This window comes from Austrofundulus limnaeus, unplaced genomic scaffold (assembly GCF_001266775.1).
Source record: "Austrofundulus limnaeus strain Quisiro unplaced genomic scaffold, Austrofundulus_limnaeus-1.0 Scaffold0, whole genome shotgun sequence".
Taxonomy (NCBI): Eukaryota; Metazoa; Chordata; class Actinopteri; order Cyprinodontiformes; family Rivulidae; genus Austrofundulus; species Austrofundulus limnaeus.
In genome coordinates, this window is record NW_013952402.1 from 4091411 (window position 1) to 4111115 (window position 19705).

The 19705-nt window shown below is 39.6% G+C and overlaps 2 protein-coding genes across 4 annotated transcripts in view; both read left to right on the forward strand.

The window, feature by feature from the left end:
• Positions 1 to 1947, forward strand: part of arhgap19 (Rho GTPase activating protein 19) — a 6917-nt gene extending 4970 nt beyond the window's left edge. For both annotated transcript variants that reach the window (XM_014021850.1, XM_014021779.1), the window contains 4 exons: positions 173 to 361; positions 453 to 539; positions 794 to 850; positions 1135 to 1947. In XM_014021850.1, the coding sequence (XP_013877304.1) occupies positions 173 to 361; positions 453 to 539; positions 794 to 850; positions 1135 to 1140 (339 nt within the window). In that variant the 3' untranslated portion in view covers positions 1141 to 1947. The remainder of the gene's footprint in view (positions 1 to 172; positions 362 to 452; positions 540 to 793; positions 851 to 1134) is intronic.
• A 3395-nt stretch (positions 1948 to 5342) lies between these two features.
• The window catches only part of slit1a (slit homolog 1a (Drosophila)), a 92763-nt gene continuing 78400 nt past the window's right edge, over positions 5343 to 19705 (forward strand). Inside the window, exons 1-2 of one of the 2 annotated variants that reach the window (XM_014022040.1) lie at positions 5343 to 5938; positions 16848 to 16919. In XM_014022040.1, the coding sequence (XP_013877494.1) occupies positions 5736 to 5938; positions 16848 to 16919 (275 nt within the window). In that variant the 5' untranslated portion in view covers positions 5343 to 5735. The remainder of the gene's footprint in view (positions 5939 to 16847; positions 16920 to 19705) is intronic. The other variant, XM_014021966.1, reaches the window with a different exon arrangement.

The following is a 19705-nucleotide window of genomic DNA, read 5'->3' on the forward strand; positions in this document are numbered from 1 at the left end:
ACATCCTACAGTATTTTTACAGTCTTTATTTTACATTTAAATAAATGTTTATCAAATAAAGTCTAACTTTACAACTAATTGTGGATTTAATTTTGCACCACACCTCACTTTTTCATTTCAAAAGCTATGAAATAAAAACTTAGTGCCTTGTCACACGTTCTGACTTTTCTAGGATGATTTAAGCCTCTGTTCTGGGACCAAAGATGGCTCTGTGGCTGTGATAACATCTGCCTCAACTTCTCCCTCAATAAGAACAATTGAAGGTGAGACTCAGACTTATACTGAATCTGCCCTCAAGGAACTGTACCAGCAGGTCAACAAAATGCCACAGTCTGCCAAGAAGAAGAAACTCATCAGACAGGTAACTTTACTRAGATCAACATGAGGATGAAAATTAAAATGCATACAACTTACTCTCAGAGTTGGTACATGACGAATTGTAACTTTTTTAGTTTGAAAAGCGGCCTGAGCTGACCCCTTCGCCAGCGCCGTTTGTCAGGAGACATTTCCGCTCTCGCTCTTTGGGTGGAATTATCAAGGTTTGTTCATGAAATGAAGAATCCACTTTTGACAAAATATTTATTTTTACTCAAAAGCAGCCAGTAAACTAAAATATATTTTGGTATTGTTTGTTTTAAAGCAAATTTTCTCAAGTAAAACAATAACATGTAAAGTGCGTGTAAGCAGTCTTTATGCAACTTTTACCTCACCTTGTTTATTTTATTTTATTTTATTTTATTTTCACTGTTCGATTTTCTAAACTAGTAATCATCTTTTTTCATATATGTAACAGAGGAAAGCTCCAGGATGCCAAACATTTCCACAGAAAGAAATCACCCAGAGTAAAGCTGTGAGTATTGCATTGTCTCACCTCAAAATTAATGTTTTTTTAGAACAAATAACTAAATAATAACCTGCTTTTGTTGTAAAAAGAATATATCAAATCATTGCTTTTGTTTTGTGAACGCAGCAGGTGCAGTATTTCAATAGTGCTCTTATAAAAAAAACACTTGGATTATTTGATTAAAGTGACAATACAAAGATGATCGTTTCATTTTTATTTACTTTCTTTGCCTGTRCTTATGTCTGCATATTTTTTCTGCATCACTTCCACTTTTTTTCACTCTCTTCTAGGACTGATTGCCTTCCAAACATGGTGCTTCTCAAAACCTGGAAATCAAGTTTTTCCTTATCTATAGATGAAAAAAGTATATTTGGGGACTGTGGATAAAAACAAACCATTGTATGAGTTGTACAGTTTGGATTAGAAGCTCCATTTAAATCTGTATAAATCTAAAGGATGTCAATGCAAGTTACAAAGCTAATATGAACACGCCAGCAGTTTGGTGTATTCTGTATTTTTGGGTCAGTTGTGAGGTTTTTTTTACTCAGTTTCTACAGTTCTCATTAATAACTGTTACAAATAGCCTTTAAAAACCTGTGAATTTGGGAAAATTTTAGATTTACTACTGAAGCAAAGTTATTTAGTTAGGCTAATAGTTTTTTTTATTAATTACCTGTATGGTTTAATGAAAAACTGTGATGTGCAGAGTATGAATTTCCCCCCGTCATTTAATTTTTTTAACTTATAGTGAGACCTAAGCGTAAAATCCAAAAATGTGCCTTAAAGTGAACCTCCTATAAGTTATGGTCCCAACCTGAAGTGTATATACATAGGCTAGGGTCTCACCCCCAAGTAAGTTTCAGAATTTTAATTGGTTTGGTATGTAAGTTTTACAGAAGATACCAGGATTAGCTTGTATAATATGAGCAGTTTACTTTTTTGTTCTTGAAACTACTGTCATTTGTATTTTTATTTATTTTTTAAACGTTTTTGTTGTTTTTTTTTAGGCCAGTTTTTAGTCTTATGCAAATGTGAACATAGCTTTATCTTTTTATTCAGCTAGAGTTTTTGGAAGTTTACAACACTTTATTTCTTGTATTCTGTTATTGTTTGATTGAATTCAAGCTAAATCAGCTGTTTGCCTTTTTCCCCCTCTGGTTCCGTAAATCCAGATGTTAACTGGGAGAATTTTAACCACTATGACGTTTAGGATGACGTTGACATAATACTTTGCAAACCCGTTGCAGTTTACTTAAATGTGACACATGCTGCATAATCTACTGACATAAACAGAAGATAAGTAAAGTAAGTAAAATGCAAACAGTTATATTCTTAAATTGTCTTTTTTTTTAGACAATGTAAAAAAATGTGCTTTGCATTTGATCTTTTTTGTACAAACCTTTTTTCTTTTGCCATCTAAAGTTTTGTCTTGCAATTTTATTTAGAGCCACAAGGTGATGCTCTTCAGTTGAAAATAGTTTGTGAGCGAAACATGAAGTTGTCAAATTCTCTGAATAAAAAAAAGCTTTTTAAAATGCTATTATATGTTTCTGATTTACTTTAATGTCCTCCATGTTTAACAGAGGGTCACAGCATCCTGTAACCAGATAGCAGGCAGCTGTTTAAAACTCTTTGATAGTTATGGTAAAACCTTTAAAAATAAAAAATATACTAAATGCAACAAATACTCTGTAAATCAAATACTGGGGACAAAAATAAATAAAACAGAAAAAAAGACAGTAGTTTGCAGCTCCTAAATATTTATTGTAATTGTAAAGAGTCGGTGAGCAGATAAGACTAAACATGCTTTCTGCTGCAACAGGAATGTCTCTGTCGTTGTGGTGTCATGCTTGGTATTGTAAGTGCATGTTTTAAACATCTGTGGGAATGGTTCTTTTTTTTCCCCCACAAGGTCTCTAACAACTGACGGCTTTAACAATAGCACAAGTTGCACATCTGAACTCCAAACATGTTATATTTAGTGTGCCCTATGCAAAATTATATCTGCCAAATGAGAGGGTCACGCTGAAACAAACGTCACTTCAGCTGTGAGTGTTTGTGGGATTGTGAATTAGTGGGATTTAGCTTTTCTGCAGTAAAACGCTTGAGGTTTTCCAAGTCTGTTCGTGTTATAAAATACCAAAAAGCCATATGTTAAAAAAGAAACCTCGAGTTGGAGCTGTTGGGTTTGCTTGACTTTGATAGCTTTAGGGAAAGTTTTCACCTAACTCAGTTGTAGCTCTTCATTTCCTCATACTTCACCCCTACTGCCTCTGATGTGCGTCCCATCAGTGTATGAATGTTATTGGCACTGATTAGTCTCCACAGTGATTGTACATGTTAGCTTTGTAGAGACCTAATAGAGTGCTGTGTGAATGGGTAAATGAAGACACAGATTATAGTGTAAAGCACTGAGTGTCCTGGATGGATAGAAAAGTGCTATATAAGTACAGTCCATTTACCATTTACCACTGGAGTCTCCTGTTTTGAGATTTCATGTTTTACAAACTCTCTTCCGCCAGACGATTGTAATTGCTGCCCTGTCCCCTCTTCACCTCCCCACCTCACTGCTGTAGGACGAATTCTTGCTGTGTATTTGTGTGCATTCCTGTCTCTGGGAGAGCAGAGGGATGTTACTACCCCCCATTACCACTAAATACCACTGTCTCCTCTTTAATTAAGCCATTCATAGAGGGAAGATTTACACTACGCTGACGTTTTTACTGGAACAGATATTTTTTATTGGTTTGTGTGTTTGTTCACCTGCATGCTCCTGGTCAAACTTGGTCAACCGAGCTCATCAGATTTATATTTCTGCTTGCATTTTTCCTGCTCCTTTTGTTATTGATTGTTTCCTAATAAGCCGGTTACGACGAATGTAACTCTTTGTGCCGATGTGCTCCATAAACAGCCAGTTTTGATTATTTAGAATTACGTGCTAAATGCCATTAAAGCGCTTCAGTGGTTCTCGTGATTGTCATTCCATTGTGGGGTGATACTTTGCATTCAAATTAAAATCTCTTCCAGTCCAGTTAAAAGCTTTATTTTTCTCTCCCCTAAATTTTCACATTATGTGCTTTATTTATTGCAACAAAACAAAATAGCTTTTTAGTAAAAATGGAATGCCGTTTTTACTAAAAAAGGTATTCAGTTTTGCATTTTCTTAAAATACAAATTTGAAAAGGCTGCCAGAAAGCTGTTGGGTTACATCATTCCTCTAAAGGTCAACCTCTTCAAAAAGGTATTTATAATAAGTCAAAAAGACAAAAAAACAAGTAGGTCCTCTGGATGGGTTCTTCTTTAGTGAAACGTTTCGTCTCTCCTCTAAGAGTCTTCTTCAGTCTGATGAGTTTCAGGTGAACTCAGTCTTATAAGCACTGCCTCCACCTGGACAAACAGGTTAGTCACATGCAAAAGAGGGCCATAGCCTAACAATAGGCTTGATTAGCTCTATTGTTCATAAAGGGTCATGTGCCCCATCACCTGACCCATGTCGTGTTATGTGTATGTAGTGAATGCAAGCAGGGCTCGATGTCCCCTTGTTTTTGGCCCTCTTTCCCTCTTTGTGTTGGGTATCATTGGGGACTAACCCATTCATCCATGTGGAGGCAGTGCTTATAAGGCTGAGTTCACCTGAAACTCATCAGAATGAAGAAGTTTCTTGGAGGAGAGATGAAACGTTTCACTAAAGAAGAACCCATCCAGAGAACCTACTTATTTTTTCTTTTTGATTTTTTTTTCTACCTGGATTACTGAGATGCATCAAGACATTTATAATAAGTGATTTGCAGTACATCACATCCTGATTATGCTGCTTATTTTGTACTTTTCTCCTCAGCAGAGTCCTGTTTATAGGCTTTTGAGTCCACTTTTGGGAATGCATCCTGGCAGTAAGAAAGATAAGAGCATATGCTTTGAGCTCTGCTTCCATGACTTCAGATTCTGCAGGAAAACGTAACGTTTTGTCTGTTTTCTTCTTGTTTCCCTGCAGCAGCTTCTCTGTGTGTGTGTACACTTGATAATCACATAAAAAAAAACAACAAAAAAAAACTTGGGTGTTTATTCATTAGCATCRTTTCACCTCCCTTGGATTGAATTGCTGCTATGCCTTGTCTCCTGCAGGTTCTCTCTCTTGTAGACACAAACGCAGCCCCGTCTCCCTGCAGCTTCTCCCTCCGGGCAGAAGCTTTGCAGTGTCACACAGGTTAGGACTCTCTCTGTATAGAGGGAGGGCGGGGGGTCGCCAAGAGGCAAACCTGAGAATAAAGAATGAGTGGGTTTTAGAGAGGGGGGGAGAAAAAATAAATAAAAGGAGTGATATCTGGAGTAGATTTGTATTGTAAGGAGAGTCGGGGGAATGGAAGGAGGATCTCAGGAATGAGAGTGAGTTCAGGCAGGGTTGTGTGTGTGTGCATGTTGGGGGTGTGTGAGGAAGGAGAGGAGGGGTAGGGGTGGAGTCGGGGGCTCTGCTATTTGTAGATCCTTGTGATGGATGACTAGTGTGTGTGTGTGTAAAGGAGAGAGAGAGAGAAAGACTGGCTTTCTTTTTTTTTTGCTCTGTTCCCTCTCTCTTTAGGAGAGCAGAGGAGAAAGTGAGAGGAGGACAGACGTGTGCAGAGCAGAGCGCACCAACTCCACAAAGACAAGACAGGAGAGGAGTTTGGAAGGAGAGCACAAGAAAAAAAAAGCTGTTTTTTATTTTCCTACATCAGCAAACCAGTGGATATCAAAGAAAATTCTTGAAGAACAACAACAAAAAAGGGATTGTTGTGGCTTCACATTTTTCATATTTTTTTCCTCATTATATTCCCCAAGTAGAATTAGACTTGTGTGGTGTTGCAGGACTTTGGGAAGCAGAAGCAGAGGAGGAAAGGTTGCTGTGGTGGTGAACATGGCCATGAAAGACAGCTGCTTTGAGCCAGGAATGGGCAAACTGGCCRGACAGTGGATGTGGGTGGTGATGCTCTCTGCCCTTGTTGTAGGCAAAGCCAGTGCCTGCCCAGCCTTGTGTACCTGCAGCGGCACCACAGTAGACTGCCATGGACTGGGTCTCAAATCCATGCCAAGGAATATTCCCCGCAATACTGAAAGACTGTGAGTGCCACTTACTTTTTTTTGCATCTTTGTGTGTGTAATAGAGAAACTACCACTACTAAGACTCTTTTTCATTGTTTTCCCTCTGGCTGTATTATTGTAGCACACATGACTTTCTTTATAGCAAAACTGRACAATAGCCCTGTGTGTGAAGCTGTGTGTGAGTGTATATGTCAATCAGGCAGCCAGTCACTCACTAACTCCAGTCAGGTATAAATAGGCACAAGTGACAGGAAAGAGCAGATGCTTTCAMATGTGTTCACAAGTCTTGTTTTTGGGCTTTCTTCTTCTTCTTCTGAACAAAACATTTCATCTCATGTTTGCACTACCTTTAAAAGCTTAAATGTGAAGCTTAAAAAGTACATTTTAATAAAAAAACCCTTCTGATTTGTGTTTAAATTCTTTGATCTACAAGGATGTCTCCATCACTCAAGTCCTGTCTAATGTGCGCTGTCTTCATCTCTCGTTACATCTTTTCACTTTTCTCTTCTCCTGAGCCAACGACTGCCCTATCTCTCCCACGTCATGCCTCCGAACGCTCACTTTCACAAATTGTTAAATCATGTAGAAAATTAAGCAAATCTGCTGCTTAAGTGAGTCTTGTACACGGGATCACGTCCTGTAAAAGCAGTAGGAGGATGGGAGAGAGGTGAGGCGGATGCTTTTCTGCAGAGTGGAGTTTCTCTGTCTTTTCTGACATTCCTCTGAAATATTCATCAGGAAATCAGAAGGAGTGCGAGGTAGGGGGAAAGAAAAGATTGTTCTATTTCAGCTTTTAGAATATCAGTCGTGAATAAAACATGTGGTGGGAACGGAACAGAGAAAGCCCGTGTTGGAGGCATAGTGGGAGCTAGCTGCGCATATCATACTTTCCTTTTTTAATTTCCAAGAACATCTTTTTTTCCCCTGCAGATTGCAAAAATGCACATGCTGCTTTAATAGTGAATCGGAGAGGAAACATGGTCATTTTATGGTTTCCTTTCCCACAAATGCCCATTCACACTGGAAATRTCCCCTGCCACTCCACTCAAGAGCATTTTTATGTCAAAAGTTGCTTGAGGGATTGTAGGTCATGTTGAGCTGACAATTTTATCATTGTGGCATCTCTGGGCCTTTTGAGGCATGTCTGGCCCACTCAGGACATTGCATTTTAAACACACTGTGCATAACGGTCATGTGTAATTTATTCCTGGGTCATTGCCTTTCTTCTTTTGACGTGTGTGTTTGGGTCAAGAAAAAAAACAAACGGTCTCTGCCAGGAAGTTGTGTTTTACAATAGAAAYGGTTCTTCTCTACGAGCTGGTTTGCAGGGTGATTCATCAAGGTGATTGTGCAAATCCACACAGGCCGGTTGGCCCCACATGATGCTCCCATGTGCATATCTTGATTTATGTGTGTGTTTGAAAAAAGTGTGTGATCAAGTGAGCAAATTTGTGCAAGCGTCATATGGGTCAAAGATGACTAATGACTGTTTAGAATTGCTCCAGGGCTTATTGGCTTTTGGGTTTAATCTGAAATATTAACAGAACATTTTTTTTTGCATAGAAATGTGACTACATTACTAAACTTACTTGATGCCTGAACTTGTCAAAGTCTGCAAATGCAGAAAAATTAGTGCATGCCTGTTTATTGGACCGTTATTTTTTAATGTTTGTGGGTTTTTTTWAAAGGGATTTTGGGGGGTGGGTTGTTTGTTGGGTGCGCTCTGCTTAGAGGGAACTGAGACAAACAGCAGAATCCCATTTGCACTTGTCAGTGTGGGTTTAGATCAGGTTTGACCCCTGCACTCCTCAGACCGAAGCCTGTAATGAGAATGTGGGCTCCACGTGTTAAAATCACAGCCTGCTGCATATGGGCTACTGAACCCTTTGTCCCTTCTGCATCAATTTTATGTCCAGATCAAGCCTTCTTTTTTCTTGGTTCTTTTTAGTTTTGTTCAAAATCCATGACATTTTTACTTGTACAAACATCAAACTAACCAGTGGCTCATATTTAAATCAGAATCATTGGAATGAAATTGGCAATGCTCATAGACTTTTTTTGGTTGGCCAGGTTTTCACGAAACTCCAAGCAGTTTCTGTAGTTTTGTTTTGTCTTTTTAACAGTTAGTATTTTTTTTTTTAGATGAAATCATTATATTTGTAAATTAGTTGATCTGTAAATAAGGAGGCCCTGTGTATCTYACTAAATGTTAAAGGTGGTATTATGTATATTTTCTAAACCAAAATCAAGTAACTATGTTACCTTTAGTTATTATGGCAAAGCTGCATAYATCAAAAATAAAATAAAATTTATCTTATAATAATAATAATATAAATTTGAGTCTGCATCATCTTTTTAAGAACCTCCTACCGTTTCTGACACCCCCACTTCAGCACACCTTCATAACAATGCTTCGGGGGAAGAGCGCTCTGTTTGGCGAGATCTCGGAGCTCCAGGGAGGAGCTTTGGGTAAATAGGCGGTGCTTTGTACCATCACGTGACTAGGCAGCTCCACATGGAGATTCAAGAATTTCTCAAGCACTCTGGGTATGTTTTTGCTCAAAAAAAGTCAATTTTGCACACTACCGCCTCTTTAAATACTTGTTTATAAAAGTAAAAGTAAAGAACCAATGTTGGGCCAGAAAATGCCTTGTATTGAGATCTAAGGGCATGTTGGAGCTCTTCCAACACAGAAGAAATGAAGGCTGCTCACCACATGCATCTACTCACTTTTGTTTATTCATAAACTTGAGCATATGTCTCCATATGTGCCTGCGTGCAGAGAATAAGTAATGTTAGATGGCAACACATGGGAGCTGGTATTGGTTGAAGATGAGGGTCTTGGTTGCTTTGATAGCTATCGGGGCTGAAGGTGGGAGGTGTGTGTGCTCGTGCCAGGCCTTGCCCGCAGCGTTGCTGGCACCAGCACATAGCAGCTACAACTGACAGCACCTGATCCATAATTTACCCTGACATGGCTGAGCACAGCCTGCCCCACTACCTGCCAGCTTCAGAAAGTGGATTTAAAAAAAAGAAAGAAAAGCTGGGGGAAAAGAAACGAGGTGAGGGTGGAGCCGGATGAGAGGATTCAAAAAGTCGAGGCTCGCTCGGCAACTGAGGCGGTAATCACTGATGAAAGGATTTCTAAACAGAGGGGTGAAAAGTGGTGTAACTCACTTGCAAAGCTTGTACATGAATAAAAAGGATTAAGTTATTTATTCTGGGGTGGGGGGGGGGGGGGGGGGGCAAGACGGGTCTTGCCCTGAGCCAGAATGGATTTTATTCAGGTCATTTTTGCAGCCTCATTCATCCATCCTCATTTCTGATAATCCTGTGAGTATTAGGCATGCCTGGAATGACGATTGTTCAGAGAATGTTTACGCACAGTGAATCATTGTGAAATTACAGGCTTTGGACTCAATTTACTGGCTTTGCCATGCAGCTGTAGAGTTTTAGCTATAGTTTACTATTTTGTGAGCTTTGACTTTTCTTTTGCCTATCAGAGTATTTAGGTGGCCTTTTTAGACCCTGCATTTCTCTAAAGGGCTCTGACATTATTTGTTTTGTTTTGTTTTTCATGTGACCTCAGCACTTTGTCACTATTTTACACTTAACACACATGTACAGTTGGGGTGCTTCTTGTCTAAGCAGAGTGATGGGCGAGCACTAAGCATCAAAGCCAGCTGGTGTGTGTCTACACACACCACAGACTCACTGGTCTGTTTTCCAGATGAGTACAGCTTTTCAATGGATGAGTTTAACTGCGCCCAAGAGACGAAAGGAACGACCCGATCCATAGGATGAGTGTTGCCAAAAGAACACTCCAAAACCAGCATGTGTACTTTTTTTTTTATCATGCTTGACTGGCATGTCGTATGATGTACAGTGATATGCATGATGCATGTTCATATGTGAGCACATGTGTGATTGCTTTTCTTTGCCTTAGAGAAACTATATTTCAGCAGACTATAAAAATCAAATTTGAAGAGTCCACCTTTCATCTATCAGAAGGCCAGCTTTGCTTTCAACTCAACTGACTCGCCAGCTTGAGGCCGGAGGGTGAAGAGAACGGGTGATGGATGTGTGTTAAAATGCACATCAGTGAACACTCGGCTGACACCGTAGATAGGCCGTCGTAATCCACATTTCACACTTGTCAGACACTTTTGCATGAGACAAGTTCAAGTTGGCAGCATTCCAGATGTGCTTCAGACGTGTTTTTTTTTAACTTACCTTGTCAGTGTGAATTATAACTGCTATATAGATAATTAGTCAAAGTCTTAATAAATTTAAAAAATGAAAAATATTTCCTGTTCCTTTAGTCCACAGTTGTCCCAATATTGAATTGTGTTTTCCTGTTTTGGTGTTAATGACTGATTTCATTTGACTTCTGTATCTCATTTCCTTTTTGRTGATTTCTGACAGTTTGGCAGACATCGACTCAAATTTCTACCCACTTGTTTTTAATTTGGTTTGTGCTTTTTTCCCCCAATATATATTGCTTTTAGTTTTCTTTCTTGAATTCTTGATGTCTTCCTTGGTTTACTGTGCTTCCCTTTTACAACCATCCAATTTTGTTTGGTCCAGCTTTTAGACACAGCTGGGAACAACCACCATCTTTTGCAACATTCTGTGATAATTTACCTTGTTGAAGACGTTTCATAATCTCTCCTCCCTCGTTTCAACTGACATCTCTCATGAAGGAGCCATTATTCATGTCAATCTGCTTTGTGCAAACAGTTCCCCAGTAAAAAAAAAAAAAGTGTGCTCACACCTTGAAGACTAATTAGCAAATTATATTTGATGCAGGTGTTTGTTTCAGAACCGTAAATTACAATGATTCTGTTTTTTTCCCCTCAGAATTGAGTGGTCCCCTAATTTTTCCATTGATCTACAAAAGCTGCAACAATTATATTTCTTTCTTTTTTCAGTGATTCCTAATCAGGGTTCCTGCAGATCCTTAAAAAGTCTTAAAAGTCATTGAATTCATCAATCCAAAAATAAGGCCTTAATTTAACTCATTGTAAGTAGGATGTTTGTAATTCACCTCAAATATTAAAATAATTGGTAACATTTATTTTTTATTTTCACATGCAGACATTCCCCTTTGACATCACTTCCTGTTATTTCACATGCAAATATCTCAACAAGTGTCCATCTGAGCAATGAGAAATTCTTTTTGTAATATGTTAATAATGTTATCTTTCCAAAATGCATTCACTTTTCTTACAAAAATTGACGTCACAGGCACTTTAAGGTTTCATCTACAGCAAACTGGAGTTAAGTGGGTCCTAAAACTCCAAATTTTGGCTTGTTAGAGGATTTTCAGGAATTAAGTTATGAAAAGTTTAAAACTGACTGCTTAGAATGTTTCTGCTATAGTTGATGAAAAAGCAGTTCGATATGGATAAAAACAGTTGGTCTATTAGGAATATTTGAATACTTCAACCAAAACTACTTTGATTCATAAGTTTCTGCCAGTTTTTATTGTTTTGTCATTTGTGTTTATTACGAAATTGGTCTTAAATTTAATTTCACTTGGCATTAAGAAGTCTTAAAGGGTCTTAAATTTAACTTTGCTTAAACTGTAGGTACCCTGCTAATGCCAGAAGGTTGGAATTCCAAATGTAATATAGTTTTGCAGCGTTCCTTTGATTTATTCTTTGTACAAAATTAAACAATTGAATCATGTGAAGAAAGGGGATTCCATGCGTTTTGCTAGGGGTTGTAGCCACCATGTGCGATCATACAGCCTATTGCTTTCACAAAAGCCACAACAGAACCTTAAAGTCTGTTGCTGAACAAACTACAGATACACCATAAACCATGAAAGACCCTACAGTCACTGGCTTTCTACACTCCCATATGTGTGTGGTTTTTGTCCCACCCTGTAGCTGTAACACACATTGAAACAGATGTTAAATTGATTCCCTTTAACCTAAAGGAGTGGTATATGTAGTCTATGTTCGATCAGTTTGGCAGGGTTTACTCTCTTATTTGTTCTAAATTATTTCTCCATATTGCTGTCTTTCTGGGTTCTTGTTGCCAACTGTAACATCATGAAAAGTTAGATCATATTTAGGCCTATTTTCTTTTACCTGTAGCTGTTTATTTAAGAAGATGGGCTTCATGGGACGGAGCAGACCCCACACTGGTCAATGCTCTGAAAAGGAGCAGTGTTAATGTTTCTGTGGGCAATGCCTGTGTGAGATCTACTTTATGTTTAACTTTCCTATGAGAAATCTTGCTCCTGAGGCCTGACTGAGCAGAATGAAAACTGTAAATAGCCCACGAGGAGCCCAGGAGCTGAGTATAGGTTCTCAGACAGCCGTCGCATACTGTGCACACTGCGCACACTGCGCACACACAAAAGAGTATTGGATGATTTCTTAAGCACACACTATTAAAATGTACAGTTGAAGGCTTTAAAAGCATGTTTAAAAGCCACATCTTAATGGAGATTGATTTTTTTTCTTCGAGTTAAGCAGAAATCTGACCTCTTAGTGTGGATAGAAGTGTTCCAGCAGGGCTTTAGAAGTGTGTTATTTTGGTCGCTGTGGCATTTTCTTTTTCTTACTTCGTCTTTTTTCTCTTTTTAATAAAAAATGGAATGGCTTAAATTAGGCTGACTAATTCCCTGCCTTTTTCTCCTYGTTCTCCACCAGCACTGGCCGTATAGAGGCTTTATCTCTCTCCACTGACATTTCCCAGATGATCCGTCAGCTCCTCGCAGCTCCCTGGTTACTCGCAACACTCCACCACACTGCTTCACACCATCACGTTCAGACGGCGAACACTGTCAGGGATGCTCCGCGTCTTCGCTCTGTCTCTCAGTGACTCTATCGTCTCCCTCTTTTTCTCACCGCCTGCGTGTTTCATGGCTGTCACCTCCATATGCTGTCCAATCTGCGGGAATTGTTTTGCCTGTTTGTGGCTCCTCAACCTGTTCATTCATCAGGGAGCGTGCTCACTCGTCTGCTCGAACAGCATCTTAAGTCTGTAACTGTGGTTAATGAGCATTCATGTTTTAGGCTGTACAGCCTCGGGGTCCTGATCGTCAGATTGTTTTTCACAGAGAGGAGTTTGGACAGCACCGTGCCGCTGATCCTCAATCAGCTGGTTTCGCTGGCTCCTGCTGGGCGAAAGCTGTTCAGGACAAATGGTCTTGTGGTTCTCACAGCCTCGATACAGAATGACCGCTTTGCAAACTCTTACATATCATCGGCTCATGCAGGTGCTGATTTCATACAAAAATGGGGCAAGATTCATGCTTAAACATACATTGGTCGAGTTTAGTCTGAGAGAACTGTTTTGTGCAGGAGACAGAAAATTAAGGGATTTTCAAAGCCACCTCTAGAATGTTATCAAAAAGAAAAAAAACAAGTAGGTCCTCTGGATGGGTTCTTCTTTAGTGAAACTTGTCGTCTCTCATCCAAGAGAYTTCTTCAGTCTGATGAGTTTCAGGTGAACTCAGCCTTATAAGCACTGCCTCCACATGGTGGACAAACAGGTTAGTCATATGCAAAAGAGGGCCATCGCCTAACAATAGGCTTGATTAGCTCTATTGTTCATAGAGGGTCATGTGCCCCATCACCTGACTTATTGGTTTGGATGCTGTGGTTCTTAGGTGTTTTGTTATGTGTCTGTAGTGAGTGCAAGCGGGGTTCAATGTCCCCTTGTTTTTGTCTTTTTTTTCCCTCTTTGTGTTGGTTATCGTTGGGGCCCTGATTCACACCTTTTGCTCACAGTGAGCTGAGTCATACTTGCAATAACAGCGTTGCAGGAGGAGGACAACTGGACACGAAGGCCTAACTGTGACTGTGTGACTAAATAGAGCTAATCAAGCCTATTGTTAGACGATGGCCCTCTTTTGCATGTGACTAACCTGTTTGTCCATGTGGAGGCAGTGCTTATAAGGCTGAGTTCACCTGAAACTCATCAGACTGAAGAAATCTCTTGGAGGAGAGACGAAATGTTTCATTAAAGAAGAATCCATCCAGAGGACGTACTTATTTTTTCTTTTTGATTTTTTATACCTGTATTACTGAGATGYATCAGGACATCTAAAATGTTATGTTGTTTGTTTAATTTAAATCAAATACTTTCTTACATCTTCAGATTACAAATTGCATGCAATAAAAAAAGTAGTTCCCTTTACATGAATGAGAAAAGAAGACCCTGAATAAACCTAAAGCTGGGGTTTAGTTGATTTAAGTACAACAGGCTGGTTTGCAACACTGTTGAGTGATTTAAGCTGTAGATACACATTCAGCCTGATTTTCCTTGCCCAGTGTTTTGTCTTTTTTTAAGTAGCATCTTTTTAGAAAGTAGGATTACATGTCAATGTTTGTATCTGCTTGAGTGTAATCTGTGTTTTGCCCTGAGTGAACTACTGTGTTTGCTTTTGCTCCCTCTAGTCTAAGTCTTTCATTTCATGTAGCTTTGCTAGATTCAAAACAGGTCCAAAGCGAGCTCTGCGCAGGGATTCCAGCAGCTGGCAGAAATAAACCTAATGAGTTTTTCAGTGTTGTAGCAGTGCTCCAAGCCCCTTTGAATTATAGAGATCAGGAGTGGCGTAGCAAAGCTGCCATGTGTCCACCCGAGGGGAAGTTGCACCAGGAAAAATTCTCAAACATCAATCAACTTGGGATGGCAGATGAAGAGGGATTAGATAGTGATGTCATAAATCCAGTATCTCCCCAGGAAGTGTGTCAGGAAAGGGATTTTTTTTTCCAGAGGATGGAATGGATTTGACTGAAGTCGCTGGAGGTGGAAATCCTTTGCTGTAGGAACTCAGGATGATACCTAATAATTTTCAGATTTTAAAGTAAAACCAGTATACTTTAATGCAAAAACCTGTCCCGAGTCAGCATCACAAAACATCTGTCTATGAAATGGTTTGGCATTCCTTTACTTTTATGCCAAAAGTCATTGCTTAGTTCCCTTTGATTAGGGGAAAAATACTGCAGTGGCTGATGCTGAAGCTAATAAATAGCACATTTGTCCTTTGATAAATTGTATATAACTTTGGCCTACTTTAACCCTATTTAAATGAAATAAACACAAAGAGCTGCATGGGTAAAATCTAATGTTTTAAGCTTTCAGAGCTAATGATGATCATTTAAGTTTTTTAAATCAAGACTTTGGCACAAAGTTAATTCAGGTTTTGTTTGTGTGTTTGATTTCCTGTTCATTTACATCAAAGAAGAAAATTTCAGTCCAAATTAAAATTTTATTTACTTTATATCAACCAGAATAACARATCTTCTGTACAGGTCATGTTTATCTTCAATCTTGTCTTCTTTGCGACTACAAAGACTTTACTGCAAAGTGCCAGAAAACAGAAATCCATATTTGTCCTAATGAAGGCTGTTCCGTTTCATCCAAATGTCAAAGTCACACTTTCCCAGAACAAAACTCGAGTCACCCAACTTAAACAAACACAAAATGATCGGCTCTTATTGCAAAACCGCTTCAGTGTGTCAGTTCTGGATCACTTGTAAAACTACAGGCCTGGTTGCTAAAGGAAGAACAATGTTTCAGTTGTTTACTTGTGAGTCAGTTTTGCACATAAACACTACCTCCTCCTCTCTCCTCTTCCTCATCTTCTATCTTTCTCCTTTGTAATGTCCTCTGGGTAACATCAGGAATGACCACCCTGAAGATAAGACAGTGAAATCCAGAAATGTGTGTGTGTGTGTGTGTGTGTGTGTGTGTGTGTATTTGCGTAAGCACCTGTAATGAGCTCCACATGTACGTACCGAAGCCCAGGCTAATGAAGCCCAGTCTATTATTTATTTTCCCGTGGCTGTGTTGCTCTGCCTGTCGATGCACCTGTGTATACACGCACACACTCACACACACGTGTATGCACATGCATACATCATCTGTCAGTAATGACCATTTTCTTTCGTAGCGCATAGTGCTAAAGTCCCTTGAGTGGTCATTAGACGAGAAAGGGACTGAGGGAAAGAGACCTGTGCTTCAGTGTACATTTCAAGCCAGTTTTTTTGCTTTTGAGTTAAATGGTTTGGGAGTTCAGAGAAGGGTGGATACATAATACTTACAAACTGCATCAAAATGAAAAAAATATATATATGATTTTCGTTGTGCTGTAGCTTTGTTTTTATTCTGTAAGAAAGATACAATTTGCTACTAAGGCTCTTCTGCAACAAAACCAAAACACGTCCCTGTTACACGTATCCCACATTAAGCTGTTGCCCTAAGAGTTAAACATGCAGTGCTTTTAAAGTACTAATTGTTATTCGCTATTGAAAACAAATCTCAATTAAAAAAACATCTGTTTTTCTTTTATTTTGTGTCTCCCTTTCTCTCTCAGTGATGGCCAATTCTCAGCGGGGAGTCTGCTCCCATTACATCCACTGCACTTAACTTTCTGGCCTTGCAGCCCTCCCTAAATCCCCTCCTCTGGCTCCCGCTAATCCCCAGCAATTGTAGAAGGACATGGCAGATAGAAAGGGGCAGGGGGATGTTGGTGGCAGGAGGACTGGGACAGAAAAGCAAACAGGCAGCTTAAATGTGGCCCCCATTTTTAACAGGACTTTTTAATATTTCACAGAGGAGTTAGAACTGAGCCTGAACGTCCCATTTACCGTGACCTTCCTGTTTCTGTCCAGCAGTGTATACTGCATTTAATATCACATAAATTTGCATTTCATAAAATCAAAGACATGTGTTGACATTCTCCCTAGAACAGTAGTATTTTCCAAAAAAAAAGCTGAACTCACTGTGTCTTTGTTACCTGTGTACTAGAAGTGTGTGGTTATATGTAAGAAGAATGGGCTTCATGTTTCAAAAGTCAACAGATTCCTTCACGCTATTGTTTGTTTCTTTAGTCACGAGGCTAAACAAGTCTGGTGGGAGAAAAACGATAAATTATTAATTGTCTCTGTGTCTCTTTTTGCAGGGAGCTGAATGGGAATAACCTCACACGCATCACCAAGACTGACTTCACTGGTCTGAAGTACCTCAGAGTCCTGTAAGTTCCTGTGTTTGTGTTTGTGTGACATTTTCTTTGTACTGTATGTGTAGGGCATGTTCATCTCATCATGCATACCTGATTCGTATGGAATCTTGCAGTTTACAGCACACTGACTTGCTGCTCAGATTAGCAAAAGCCCAGTGAAGTGGTGACGCTTTCGTTAAGAGTCCCACTCAGAAGTACATTAAGCTAGCAAGTGACTGCGGCAAGCGATGTAATGGACTTCTCTTTTCGCCGTATCCCGCTTGTTGTACTTGCACTTATTGTCCCTTAGATACACACACATTCACTGATTCTCCTTCTATTCCCTCTCATCAACATGGAAGGTGCGCGCCGGCACTGCTCCTAAATGCTCTCGGCACAGTTAACACATTCAGGTGAAGTCATTGACTCCCTCAGCGGTATAATTACAAAGCACTTGTGACTTCAGGTTATAAAGTAGCTATGAAACGTCTGTGTGTACACAGTGTATGCTGGTAATGCTTTAGGTTTTAAAAACACTGGTTAGAGGAAGCCGTGTGGACCATAACATGTTTGAAATGTAACACGAGCTGAACATAATTCCTTCCTCCCCTGCAAAGCCAAACTATTTTCAAGGCTCACTATTTGCCCACCCTTCTGTCCTACACCTCTCACTGCCCCCTCCTCCTTTTCTGCACCACCTTTCACATGCCATATGAAGTTCATTCTTGCCACCAGCTTGTCACTAGCTAGTAAGAAGGAAACTATCGTATTTATTCAAGTTTAATACTTAAAATTAAATCCATAAAATCATCCACGAAGTTGGGGGGTAGTACTGTACTCGGATAAATATTTTTACTTATGTATTTTAACTGAAATATCGGCTTCATTCACAAAATGCCTGAGTCCGGAAATGAGACCGCGTCGTAAAAAGCAGTTGAAGCGAGCTTACTTGTGACACTCCTTTGTGCCTCAGAGAGAGATGGTAACAGATCCAGGCAGGCGACGTGATGTGAAAAAAAAGGGATAAAAAGTATTCCTGCACCWTAGTAATGATAGCAAACTAATGACATTAGCCGTGACCGGCTGCTGCTGGAACAACAACAAACACATGCTCGTCTGTAATGGCGGCCGTCTACCGGTGTTCTGAAAAAGTTTGAATCCTTGAAAAAATGTTTCCCCACCAGAGGGGGCGCTCGCGAGTAGGAAGTAATCGGTTTTTCCCCCCAGAAGATGGCCCAAATCTCATGTGAAGTCTCTGACTTTTGTGTTGGTGCATCCTGGTGGACTATGTGTAAAATGCCAGAATTCATATGACGCTGCTACAGCTGATATATATTTGTTGTCAAAATACCTTTTAGTACATATGTTGTTAAAATAAAACAAACAGTCCAATGATCATTTTACTGACTTTGTGTTATTTTAACTCTTCAGCGTAAGCTATGGCCTTACAGATAGAAAACATATGCTTGTTCTGTTTTTTGTGTGCATCTTCTTGTGTTTGATCTAAAGACTGCAAAGGCTGAAAAATCTTGAAGTCTGTATGAAATTGGAGGTAGTTTGAGGATTAAATTATTCATGCTTTTTAGGCTCAAAAAGGTGGTGGGGGGGTCGTATTATACATGAGATCGTATTATATATGAATAAATACGGTACTTCTTGCAGGAGAACTTATACATACATATTTCCCTCACTGTAAAAGCATCTGATTTTCTTCAAACTGCCCACACCTCACTTAAATATGTATGCTGACTTCGAAAAGTTTGGAAATCAGCCAACAATATATATCATGTAGTATGTGTGTTACTTTAGGGCAGCAGCAGTAAGTCTAACATCAAGTCGACCTCTGATCCTCGTGACCCCTGGTCAACCCTGAAAAGGAAAGAAAAGAAAAAAAATCTGGTTTACTGTGACAGTCTGCTGTCATCTCCTCTTTTAGGCTAAAATCAACACATCTGATTTATCCCCTTTGATTTTTGATTGTTCTAAATGAGTTTCTGCGTATGTTTTTTGCATCTGTGGAAAAAATTTCAGAACAATAGAAAATGAAAAAAAAAGTTGATWGAAAGAGAGGCCACATGCCCTCAAGCTGTCGACTAAAAAGTTTTCCCWATTGAGAAGAATTATCTTTTTTTTCCTCCTCTCACCTCCATCTAAATTCATGAGAAAGAGATATGAAGTGAATTGCCCTTTTCTCTCCATGTTTATGGAGTGTGAACAGTGATTAGCATTTATATTCGATTGGGAGGAAGCCTGGACTGCTGAGTTACAGCGCACTGCGGCCTCACAGGGGACACAAGGGGTTCRACAGAAAAACAGTTGTGTGTGTAATGAAGGAAACGTCTTGTTGCTTCTAAAGCTGCTGGACACTTTTCTCTCCTTCCTGACTTTGTGTTATTTTAACTCTTCAGCGTAAGCTATGGCCTTACAGATAGAAAACATGTGCTTGTTCTGCGTTTTGTGTGCATCTTCTTGTGTTTGATCTAAAGCGCTATCACACTTGCCCTTATTTGTGCCACTTGTAAAAGAAATGTGAAGCTCGCCTCACACTTTGACCACACACACACACACACACACACATACATACACACACACACCACCCCCTCCCACTTTTGGTCTCGTCTCCACTGAGCTGCTACGCCCCTTCGGACCACACTGGAGCCCAGACTCACACTTCCTGAGCCACCTTGGAAACTTTCCTGGCTGCGATTCCTCATTTCTTAGCCAAGATTCCACACTGTGCCCTCAATCCATACCACTGCCCTGTATCTCTCTCTCTCTGTGTGTGTGTGTGTGTGTGTGTGTGTGTGTGTGTGTGTGTG